The 13360-nt window shown below is 38.1% G+C and overlaps 1 protein-coding gene and 1 pseudogene across 3 annotated transcripts in view; both read right to left on the bottom strand.

Annotated features, from left to right (window-relative positions):
* The window catches only part of OPHN1 (oligophrenin 1), a 400049-nt gene that overhangs the window by 47802 nt on the left and 338887 nt on the right, over window positions 1–13360 (bottom strand). For all 3 annotated transcript variants that reach the window (XM_033200949.1, XM_033200948.1, XM_033200947.1), the window contains exon 19: window positions 2291–2450. In XM_033200949.1, the coding sequence (XP_033056840.1) occupies window positions 2291–2450 (160 nt within the window). The remainder of the gene's footprint in view (window positions 1–2290; window positions 2451–13360) is intronic.
* Window positions 7441–7530, bottom strand: LOC117078617 (annotated as a pseudogene).

Below are 13360 nucleotides of genomic sequence, written 5' to 3'. Positions count from 1 at the left end.
TCCTTCATATTCTCCACATTGCAGCCAGAATAAGCCTGTTAAGCCTAAATCAAATCCTGTTATTCCCATGATCAAAACCCCCCTTCTATCTTACTCAGGCAGAGCAAATCCAAAATTCTTCCAGTGGATTATAAGGCTCCACTACAGGATCTAGTATGTCCCTCTCCATTATCTCTTCAAGCCCATCTTTTCCTATTTCATCTTTTGCTTAATCTACTCTAGCTAGTCTGGCCTCCTTGTTGTACAGTGAATATGACAGGCACACTTCTGCCTCTGGGATTGTGCACATACCATTTCCTCAGCCTACAATCATTTCTCTCTGGATAGGTGAATGAATCATTCCTCTACTCCTTATCAATGTCTGCTGAAAGGTCATCTTCTCTGTGAGGCCCTCCTCATTTCCTTATTTTCTCCTTTCCTATCTGTATTTAAAATTGCAAAACCACTTTCCAACTCCTCCTATTTCCCTTCTCTGCTTTTCTCCTTAATGTTCATTATAATCTAAAATATTACATACTTTACTTCCTTTGAATACTGTTTGTTTACTCTTTTTGAATATAAACTCTATGAAGATGATATCTAGAGTTCCTAAAACAGTACCTGGTATAAAGTGGGTACTCGACACACATTTGTTGGATGAATCAATCGATTTATCAATTTATCACATCTGGACTCTAGAACAGGGGTCAGCAAATTAGAGCCCACAGGCCTGTTTCCCATTTTGTAAATAGAATTTTACTAGAACACATCCACAACCATCTGTTTACATATTGTCTACGGTTGTCTTCTCACTACAATGGCAAAGTTAAGTAGTTGTGACAGAGATCCATGGCCTGCAAAGGCTTAAGTATTTATTATATGGTCCTTTAAGGAAAAGCTTTCTGATCCCTGCTTTAGATTCACATAGTCAACTGCTCGCGAGGCATTGTTCTCTGGATGTCGTTCAGAAATCTCAAATGTGACCTGTCCCAAACTGAACTTTTCTCTATCTCCCTCAAACTTTCCCATTGTGAATTTCTTATATGTATGAAGGACAGCCCCATCCACCCAGTCACCCAAGTCAGAAAATCAGGATTCAGAAATCTCCCTCTCCCACATCCTTGGTGACTTCCAGTCACCAAGTCCTGCTGCTTTTGCCTCCCTGTCCTTCTTTATTGAATTATGCTTTTCCCTAGGATGGCACTAGCTGCTATGAAGCTTATACCCCAGTGTAGGGCCATCTGTTGCAAGTCTACAAGAATTTGTCAATAAATATTTGTCTTAACCTCATTCTGGGCATCATTTTCTGACTCTATCTTTGTTTTACCTTTTGTACTTGACCTGATTATAATGTATGATGCCTTATATTTTATGTGCAATATAAAATATGCTACCATATATACTTTTGGAATGAGATGGGTTTCAAATCAGTATAAGTATTGATTTCTTTTTAGTTTTGATGGAGTTCAGGACCTGCTATCCCAAAATATGGCACCTTGGCATTTGTGGAAACAGCAGAAGCAAGAAGGTTTCTCTGCCTTCTCCCCTTCTCCCCTGGAGCAGGCCATAAAATAATTCTCTGACCTTTCTCTAAAGTAGGTCATTCCAGAGGTACCCTCCCTATAACTGGAGGTAAAGAACATCCCTATCCTCGAAGACACAAAAACACCAAGAAGAATCTGAACAAACAAGCCTTGCTAAGATCCCCTTAAGTTTATTACCATTAGATCATATCCTTCTATCTCCTAATCACTAATCTTCACAATGATCCATTTCATCAAACTTAGTATAAAAAATGCAAGAGTTTACCTGCTTCTTTGGGTCTTCATTTCTAAAGGCTCTTGTGTCATGTCAAACTTATTAAATAAATTTGTATACTTTTCTCTTGTTAATTGGTCTTTTGTTATAGGGGTCTCAGCCATGAAACTAGCAATGAGTGAGAACATAAATATCTTCTCCCATACAGTTTCACTGTATATAGACTATTTTTATACTATCATTTTCCCATTTACCCATCTGTCTCAATACTATACATTGTTAACACCTTAAAGGCACAGAAAGTGACTTTTTCTTCTTCATTACCCTCAGTATTTAGCATGGTGTCTGAAAGTAATATAGTTACAAGCTTGAGCAATGTTTGCTGAATGAATGAATTTCCCAGGGTAAGAGTTACCATTAAATGTCATTGTGTCATAATGGGATTTCCTTTCATTGTCAATGTGAGCCAAGGAGGAAGACACAGCACTAAAAGGCAGTTGGGGGAAAGTGTCACATGTTTGGAAAAGAGGTAGTCAGAAAATAAAATGCATACCTTGCCAAAGTGCTCGATTAGTATTTCCACCACTATGTTCTGGAATTTGATGTTCATCATGGCGGCCACAGTGTCCTCCTGAGCTCTCATCAGGGTGGGCCCAAAGATCACTCCCATGTTGGAGGGGGTCATAAGATTCTCTTTGCTGTGCTCACACACACTGCCAGAAGAAAAGGGGCAAGATTAACAAAATTTGTTCTAGTATCCCCTTACAAACAAGACTGTGTTAGGTGCTATAGAGGGTAAGAGAAACTAAAAAGTAGAAGGAAAGGAGCAGCCTAAAGTATGTATTGGAAGAAAAGATTACAAAGGAAACAATCAGCAAAGAATACAAGATAGTATAAAACTAGGAGTCAAAGTGGTTAGACATAGCTAACCTAGCTAACAGCACTGAAGGAATTAAGAGACAGGCGGGGATATGGAGAGGGACTACAGCTAGTGGGATACTATTTGGAGAGGCAGAAAGGAAGCAAGAGGACATTCCAAGCAAGAGGAACAGCCCACATAAGTATAAAGCATATACAAAGAACCACAAAGCACATTGAGAGAATGCCTACCAGTCTCTTAATCAGCCCCTTCCCAATCCCCATTAGAGAAGCAAAAATATGAAGGAGCTGAAAGGGATCATTAAGATTTGCACTTGATCATCTTCCTTATTTTACAGATGAAAAAACATAGGCCCAAAGAAGGAAAGGAATTTGCTCGAAGTCACAGTCAATTAGCTGTAGAGTAGAACCTGCAACCCCAGATTTTCTGATTCCTAGTCACTTTCATCACTTAAATTCCCTTTAGTGGCTTCCTACTTTGGGATCCTTCCATAACTTGAGTAACTTGACCCCTATTTCCAATCCCTACTTACAGCTTAGGCTCTGAAGCTGGGTTTGAATCCCAACACGGCCACTCACCAGCTGCGCAACAGTGAGTTCACTCACTCTAACCTCTCTGAACTTCAGTTTTCCCACCTGGGAAAATAGCACCCAGTTCAGAGAGCTATTGAATAAATAAAGATAAATTGCTTTAGCATGGTACCTGGCACCCTGGGAAGTATCTGTTGTTACTATTACCTCTCCAGGAGCCTTGAGGCACTGCTGACCTCTGACACTCTTGTTATACTAAACTGCTTGGATTAGGGTTGTCTGGTTATACCACATTGTTTCAGACCCCCATACCTCTCTGCTCATGTCATTCTCTCTACCAAGAATATCCCCCTCTCCATACATTCACAAAATGTCTATCTATCCCTGGAGATGCACATAACGTTATATCTTCAGGGAGACCAGAGCCCACTGTGCTCATCCTAACTAAAACCACTGGCAAGCAGAGTAAGCTGCAATTTTCTGTTTACTTATCTGCCTCTCCTACTAGGTGATAAACAACTTCCAAGTGTGTGTGCCTGTCACACAGCAGGTAGTAAAGAATTATTTGTAAAGGAATTGAGCTCCCCTAGTGCTCTTCCAAACAGTCCTGGAGGCGGCCAAGTAAAAGGCAAGTATCTCTTTTGGTCAGTTTGGCTGTAGGAACAGCCCAACTGCCTACCCGAAACACTCACTCTCCATACCTACCAAGGCTAAGGCCCAGAAGAGAATGGCAGATTCTTAACACTGAGTGGGTAATTGAGGCGTACAGAATCCTTAGACAAATCTTAATGTGAAGTCTGTTAAGCCCTAGACAAAGGCTGAGCATCATTCAGATGGAAATGAACAGCAACCATTCATAGCTTTTGATATTGCTGGGCTGGTGATGTTTCCTTTTAACAGTTTCAGTACCCCTGCAATTAATCTTTATTCTTTAGTGACAGAAGTTTTTTCAGATATTAAAATGGAAAAATATCTCTATGCTAACATCAAATGACCCAAAAAGGCTAAACCACAAGGACACTTGTGTATCTCCTATTGTGAGCTTTGAAAGGAACTGATCTGTGTTCAGTGTCCCAGCAGCTCACAGAATCATCACAACTCCAAGAAGCAGAGTATTTTAGTTTTGAAGCCTCGGTTTACCAAGAGGAAAGTACTTGGCAAGATCATATGGCAAGGCAGAGATTCAAGCCCATATTTGTTGCTCCCCAAGTCTTAGAGCCATCCCATTGCATCCCACTGCCTGCTTGTCTAACTCTTCTGGATAAAGCAAAACTCATATGTGGGCTCTTCTAAGCTAAATCCACCTTCTGATTCTCTGTGGGAGTTACTTGTCATCCCATTTAGGATACTCTTCCTTCTCGGCCTTCCTACGAGATTTGGAAGTTCACCTATTCTTTGGGGAGATTGCTTTGCATTTAGCATCTCTTTTTATTATATATTTTGAAAACCAGTATGGGGGATAAGTAACATCCCAAATTGTGGGTTAACAAGATGAATGAAATAAAAAACAAGAGTATGTGATGTTATTTGACAGCAAAGAAATCTTGAACACTCTAGTCCACTGAGGTTGGTTGTAAGAAGTCTCCAGTACAGAATAAAATGATTCTGATTGCATGGTTTAGACTAGAGGTCATAAATTTAAATGTCTAGAGGGGCAAGGCAGGTAACTAACATGAGAGAAATGGGCCTGGTGAGAAGTAGCTGCCACATTTAAATAAGCAGACATTCTCTAGACCACCATTTTCCCACCACTCACTTAGAGACATATCATCAACAGAATTACTTCTAGTTTTAAGAAAGGGAAATTCCTAGGTCACATCTAATGTAACTCTAATATAATATTTGTTAAAACATTTGGGAGTGGTAGGGCCTATGGTAAATTAGAAGCTTGTGCCCATTCCAAAGCAAGAAACCATTACTCAATCCCAACTGATTGCTGCCACGTGGGCATGCAGATCCAGTGTGCTAACATCCTCTTTTTTCCTGAAATGTATACTTTGATGTGAACTACCTGGATTTTTTAAATGTTGAAGCCAAATCACTTTTTCCCCAAAACACTGCAGAACAAATAAAATATATTTGTGGTCTGGACCTTGTCAACAGACTGCCAGACTGAGACCTCTGGCAGAATGAGAGGCTATCTATATGAACTTTTAGGTCTCGCCCAGCTTTAGCATCCAATGAGTCTAAGAACTGTATGCCCTCTGACTCCTAAACAAGGAAGCTACCTTCAATATTTTCAGTTCTTTTACTAAAGTACTGTGTCTCTGGGCCTATCTTTTCCCATCCTTAGGTATCTGTTACCTCATCTGTAAAATGAAGTTATTAGGTGATCTAAGGGGACTTTCAGCTCTGACAATTAAATGAATCTCAGAAAGCTGCGCTCTTGAAAATAATTGGGGGCAAAGACAACCACACACTGTATGTCCCCATTAGAAGAACACAGAACCATCAATTAAGTATGCTTGCCTTTCCCACCCTATACATACATACATACATACATACATACATGCACGCACACACACACACACATACACACACACACACACACACACACACCCTGGAAACACAAAACTAAAAAGGAAGCAGAAATTTGAACACAGAATAATTGATAATATTATTATATTATTACTCATTTCTTTTTAGATGTGATAATATTATGCTTATAAAGAGTTCTCATCTTTTCTTTTTCTTTCTTTTTTTTTTTTTTTGAGATGGAGTCTCGCTCTGTTGCCCAGGCTGGAGTGCAGTGGCATGACCTCGGCTTACTGCAAGCTCCGCCTCCCAAGTTCAAGTAATTCTCCTGCCTCAGCCTCCCAAGTAGTTGGGATTATAGGTGTGCACCGCCACGCCCAATTCATTTTGTATTTTTAGTAGAGATGGGGTTTCACCATGTTGGCCAGGGCTAGTCTCGAACTCCAGACCTCAGGTGATCCACCCACCTCAGCCTCCCAAAGTGCTGGGATTACAGGCGTGAGCCACTGCGCTGGCCTGAATTCTCATCTTTTCAAGACACAAACTGAAATATTTATAGATGAAATAATATGATGTCATAGATTTGATATCATATCTTAGATAACATGGGAGGAGGGGAAATGGGTGGGGAAATAGATGAAACAAGATTGGCCATGTGTTCATTATAGTCGAAGGAGGGGTGATGGACACATAATGCTTTCCTATACTGTCTCCTCTATTTTCATATATACTTGAAATCTTGCATAATAAAAGGCTTTTCGAAAGGAAAAGACAATAGTGCAGGGGAGAGTGAATCAGTGTCATAAGCAAACAGGTCCTCTCCCCAAGGATGGTGCCTTTTTTTAAGGGCTGACAGCTTTGGCTTCCTCCACTGGTATTACATTATCTGTCATTTACTTTAAATACTTCAACAAAGTCCATACGATGTCATGAATTTCATCAGTCATGAGTTACAAGCACAATATTATTTATGTACCACTAAGAAAAAAAAGTAATTTCACTGTCATATCATCATGTAATATTTTTGAAGACATTTTAAATAGAAAATAAACTCAACAATGAACATAATTTAACTTAAGTGACTACAATATGAGCAGCTATTACAAGTTCATGCATGTGGAGGCCATGATAATTACATCAGAACTGCTGCCTGACAAGTGTAATTTTAAGAAACCATTGATTTTCAGATGTGTATAGAATTCAGATTACAATTTGAGAAAAAGTATTATTAGAACTGATGAAATTTGGTTTATGTGCTTATTAGTTTTCATGTACAATCTAAAACATATTAATTATGATGGTAGTATTCTAATTGTGAATACATGCATACTCTAGGGGTGATTAATGAGTATTTAAAAGACTCAGGTAAAAGCCAGAGGAGCTCCTGTAAGTTTCAGCTAACCTTATCTCCAACCAACACCAAAGGCTTTGTTAATGAGCATAACATAAGGTAAAAACGAATTACCATTGCCTAGATGTATTAAAGACATATGGACTGGCTGAAAATATTGCACAGACACTGCCAGCCTTGCATCGACAGGGTAGAAAAATATAGCAATGCTTAATATTAACATCAGTAAGGTGAATCAACCAATCTTATGCATCTTCAAATGTGATGCAGTGTATGGTATACAACATCACCTATGATTTGTTCCAACCAACTAATAGTTAACTTGAATCCATCTAGCCTTTAGATATAACCTCTACTTTACAAAAAATACAAGAAGTAGAGGAATTCGCTGAAATATATGACAAAGAAGAAAGCAGACAAAACTAGGAAGTAACATTCTACAGGACAATTGGTCTTCTCTTGTTGGTAAAACAGTATCATAAAAAAAGGTACTGTGCAGGGGCCATGCTAATCTTCTCTGTATCATTCCAATTTTAGTATATGCACTGCTGAAACACTCTTTAGCAAATGCAAAAGAATGGAAATCATAATAGTCTCCCAGACCACAGTGCAATCAAATTACAACTCAGGATTAACAAACTCACTCAAAACCACACAACTACATGGAAACTGAACAGCCTGTTCCTGAATGACTACTGGGTAAATAACAAAATTAAGGCAGAAATAATTAAGTTCTTTGAAATCAATGAGAACAAAGACACAACATTCCAGAATATCTGGGACACAGCTAAAGCAGTATTTATGGGGAAATTTATAGCATTAAATGTCCACAGGAGAAAGCGGGAAAGACATAAAATCGACACACTAACATCACAATTAAAAGAACTAGAGAAGCAAGAGCAAACACATTGAAAAGCTAGCAGAACACAAGAAATAACTAAGATCAGAGCAGAACTGAAAAAGATAGAGACACGAAAAACACATTAAAAACAAATCAATGAATCCAGGAGCTGGTTTTTGAAAAGATTAAACAGATAGAGAGACCACTAGCCAGACTAATAAAGAAGAAAAGAGAGAAAAATCAAATAGACACAATAAAAAATGATAAAGGGGATATCACCACTGATACTACACAAATACAAACTACCATCATAATACTATAAACACCTCTACGCAAATAAACTAGAAAATCTAGAAGACATGGATAAATTCCTAGACATCTATACCCTCCCAAGACTAAACCAGGAAGAAATGGAATCCCTGAATAGACCAATAACAAGTTCTGAACTTGAGGCAGAAATTGATAGCCTACCAACCAAAAAAAGCCCAGGACCAGACGGATTCACAGCCAAATTGTACCAGAAGTACAAAGAGGAGCTGCTACCATTCCTTCCAAAACTATTCCGAACAAGAGAAAAAGAGGGAATCCTCCCTAACTCATTTTATGAGGCCAGAATCATCCTGATACCAAAACCCGGCAGAAGACACAACAACAACAAAAAATTTCTGGCCAATATCTCTGATGAACATCGATGTGAAAATCCTCAATAAAATACTGGCAAACCAAATCCTGCAGCACATCAAAAAGCTTATCCACCACGATCAAGTGGGCTTCATCCCTAGGATGCAAGAGTGGTTCAACACATGCAAATCAATAAATGTAATCCATCACATAAATAGAACCAATGACAAAAACCACATAATTATCTCAATAGATGCAGAAAAGGCCTTTGATAAAATTGAACACCCCTTCATGCTAAAAACTCTCAATAAAGTAAGCATCGATAGAACATATCTCAAAATAATAAGAGCTATTTATGACAATAAATCCACAGGCAATATCATAGTGAATGGGCAAAAGCTGGAAGCATTCCTTTTGAAAACAGGCACAAGACAAGCATGCCCTCTCTCACCACTCCTATTCAACACAGTATTAGAAGTTCTGTCCAGGGAAATCAGGAAAGAGAAACATAAACAGAACCAATGACAAAAACCACATGATTATCTCAATAGATGTAGAAAAGGCTTTTGATAAAATTCAACATCCCTTCATGCTAAAAACTCTCAATAAACTAGGTATTGATGGAACGTATCTCAAAATAATAAGAGCTATTCATTATTAACCCACAGGCAATATCATACCGAATGGGCAAAAACTGGAAGCATTCCCTTTGAAAATCAGCACAAGACAAGGATGCCCTCTCTCACCACTCTTATTCAAGATAGTGTTGGAAGTTCTGGCCAGGGCAATCAGGCAGGAGAAAGAAATAAAGGATATTCAAATAGGAAGAGAGGAAGTCAAATTGTCTCTGTTTGCATATGACATGATTGTATATTTAGAAAACCCCATCATCTCAGCCAAAAATCTCCGTAAGCTGATAAGCAAATTCAGCAAAGTCTCAGAATATAAAATCAATGTGCAAAAATCACAAGCATTCCTATACACCAATAATAGACAGAAAGCCAAATCATGAGTGAACTCCCATTCACAACTGCTACAAAGAGAATAAAATACCTAGGAATACAACATGCAAGGGACGTGAAGGGCCTCTTCAAGGAGAACTACAAACTACCACTCAAGGAAATAAGAGAGGACACAAACAAATGGAAAAACATTCCATCCTCATGGATAGGAAGAATCAATGTCGTGAAAATGCCCTTACTGCCCAAAGTAATTTATAGATTCAATGCTATCCCCATCAAGCTACTATTGACTTTATTCACATAATTAGAAAAAACTACTTTAAATTTCATGTGGAACCAAAAAAGAGCCCATATAGCAAACATAATCCTAAGCAAAAGAACAAAGCTGGAGGCGTCATGCTACCTGACATCAAACTATACTACAAGGCTAAAGTAAGCAAAATAGCATGGTCCTGGTACCAACACAGATATATAGACCAATAGAACAGAACAGAGGCCTCAGAAATAACATCACACATCTACAACCATCTAATCTTTGAAAAACCTGCCAAAAACAAGCAATGGGGAAAGGATTCCCTATGTAATAAATGGTGTTGGGAAAACTGGTTTGCCATATGCAGAAAACTGAAACTGGACCCCTTCCTTAGACCTTATAGTTAATGCAAGGTGGATTAAAGACTTAGATATAAGACCTAAAACCATAAAAACCCCAGGTAAAAACATAGGCAACACCATTCATGACTAAAACACCAAAAGCAATGGCAACAAAAGCCAAAATTGACAAATGGGATCTAATTAAACTGAAGAGATTCTGCAAGCAAAAGAAACTATCATCAGAGTGAACAAGCAACCTACAGAATGGGAGAGAATTTTTTGCAATCTATCCATATGATAAAGGGCTAATATCCAGAATCTACAAGGAACTTAAACAAATTTACAAGAAAAAAACAACTCCATCAAAAAGTGGGCAAGGGATATGAACAGACACTTTTCAAAAGAAGACATTTATGCGGCCAACCAATATATGAAAGAAAGCTCATCATCACTGGTCAATAGAGAAATGCAAATCAAAACTGCAATGAGATACTATCTCACGCCTTTAGAATGGCAATCATTAAAAAGTCAGGAAACAACAGATGCTGGAGAGGATATGGAGAAATAGGAATGCTTTTACTCTGTTGGTGGGAGTGTAAATTAGTTCAACCATTGTTGAAGAAAGTGTGGCAATTCCTCAAGGATCTAGAACCTGAAATACCATTTGACCTAGTAATCCCATTACTGGGTACATACCCAAAGGATTATACATCATTCTACTATAAAGACACATGCACACATATGTTTATTGTGGCACTATTCACAATAGTAAAGATTTGGAACCAACACAAATACCCATCAATGACAGACTGGATAAAGAAAATGTGGCACATATACACCATGGAATACTATGCAGCCATAAAAAAGGATGAGATCAAGTCTTTTGCAGGGACGTGGATGAAGCTGGAAACTGTCATTCTCAGCAAACTAACACAGGAACAGAAAACCAAACATCACATGTTCTCACTCATAAGTGGGAGTTGAACAATGAGAACACATGGACACAGGGAGGGGAACATTACATACTGGGGCCTGTTGAGGGGTGGGGGGCTACGGGAGGGACACCATTAGGAGAAATACCTAATGTAGATGATGGGTTGATGGGTGCAGCAAACCACCATGGCACGGGTATACCTATGTAACAAACCTGCACGTTCTGCACATGTATCCCAGAACTTAAAGTATAATAATAATAACAATAAATAAAAAGAAACAAGCTCTGTGCTAGATTAAAAATACAAAAAAGACATAAATAAAATGTGTTCCTATATTGAATACCAGATTGGACAAACATCTATAAAAGGTCACTTTTGGGTCAACTGGGAAAATGTTAATATGGTCTGGAAAATTCAAAATTGTTAAAATGGAAAAAGTAGACTAAAGAACAACATAATCTCATTTTGGTAAAAAAAAAAAATGCAAACATGTATATGTATACAAAAATGCATACACACACACACACACACACCACACACACACACACACACAAAGAGAGGGAGAAAAAGAGGGAGAGAGAGAAGAAAGAGACAGAGAAAGAGAGAGAGATTCTAAAGAACCTGAACTATATTAATAGTAATGATTATTGAATGTTGGGAATAGAAAGCTTTTCCTTTGTTTTGTTTTGTTTTGCTTTGTTTTGTTTTTTTTTTTTGCTTTTTAAATATTTTGTAATTTATACAGTGTACAGTATTGCGTCTCAAATAAGAGAAGTATTATTACAAAAGTAAATAGAATCTAGTAAGCCTAATAACCCATACTCTTCAGAATGGTAGACCAGGCCTAAGGTTACAAAGGGGTACTAGATGGTAGGATTTTATTGCCTGACTCCAATCTTATCTGCCTCCAGTGAACCTTTCATCCAAGATGTTGTCAGGGCATCTGAAAGGACAGAGAGCTGGGACTTCATTTGAGTTTGCAGAACAGGTTGTTCAAGTCTTTTTTCGTCTGCCTGCTGATAAATAGCTATAAGAATGGCAGAATTAAGCCCGGAGCTTGCTTCCATTGTAATATTCCACTGGCAGTAAGTTTGCCAGGGAGGTGACCTTAGAGTTCTCCTATTTCTGACTAATAGAAGCTACAGATACTAACCAAAAAAAGAACTGGATAATTGAGAACCTCAAATTGGCTGAGGTCAGTTGGGTCTGCCTGTTATTAGCCTGGAAAACAGGCTGGCAGTGGAAACACAGTAAAAAGGCATAGATGTACTCATCATATAGATGATGAAAGCAGCAGTTGGCAGGCAGGATAATTATGTGCATTTTAAAAACACATGAATTTTCTTCTTCTGTGTAAATTTCTCTATTGAAACTAAGCGTATTTTTTATTTACATTTCCCTACAATTTTCATTATAAACATTTGCAAACATACAAAAAAGGTGAAAGAGTGGTACAGGAAGACACATACTGTCTATACCTAGACTCAAAAATTAACATATTGCCACATTTGCTTTTACTCTGTCTATATTTTTTCTTAATCCTCTGAAAGTAAATTGCTTCAACCCTAAATACTTCAGCATTCATCATCAAAGAATAAGCACATTTTCCTACAAAACCACAATAACATGTTCGCATCTTAGGAAATGTACAATAATTCTATATCATCTAATATCTAGTCCATATTCAAATTTTCTCAAATGTTATGGAGGGAAAAAGTCTTTTATAGCTGCGTTTTTCAAATCTGGATCCAATCAAAGCTCTTACATTGCATTTGTTTGTTTATTTAGTCTCTTAATGTACAACAGTACCTCTACCACTTTTTTCCACAACATTGACTTTTTGGAAAGTCCAAGCCTTTTCAAAAGCTTTATAGACTGTCAAATACTCTGTGTTTTTCTATACTTTTTATTTCCTGCAAACTGGAAAGAATTAATATGATTCAAGCTACATATTTTTGGCAAAAATATTTCACAGTTTATGTATTATAATTTTTATTATATCTACTTAGGAGGTACATAAGTGGTTTGTTCCATTATTTACAATGGCACAACCTCAGCTCACTGCAACCTCTGCCTCTCAGGTTCAGGTGATTCTCCCACCTCAGCCTCCAGAGTAGCTGGGATTACAGGCACCCACCATCATGCTCAGCTAATTTTGTATTTTTGTAGAGACGGAGTTTCACCATGTTGGTCAGTCTGGTCTCGAACTTGTCACCTCAGGTGATCCATCCGCCTCGGCCTCCCGAAGAACTGGGATTACAGGTCTGAGCCACCGCGCTTGGCCTGTTCCATTATTACTGATGCTAACTTTGATCAATTACTTAAGGTGGTGTCTGCCAGATAGGTTCATCGTAAAGATACATTGTTTTTTATTTGTGATTAGTAAGTAACTTGTCAGTAATACACTGGAATAATGTGAACATCCTATTCCTCA

The sequence above is a fragment of the Trachypithecus francoisi genome, unplaced genomic scaffold (genome assembly GCF_009764315.1).
Source record: "Trachypithecus francoisi isolate TF-2019V2 unplaced genomic scaffold, Tfra_2.0 Lachesis_group6, whole genome shotgun sequence".
NCBI classification, from domain to species: Eukaryota; Metazoa; Chordata; class Mammalia; order Primates; family Cercopithecidae; genus Trachypithecus; species Trachypithecus francoisi.
The sequence above is the reverse complement of the archived record's forward strand: the minus strand, read 5'-3'. Positions and strand labels throughout refer to the sequence as shown.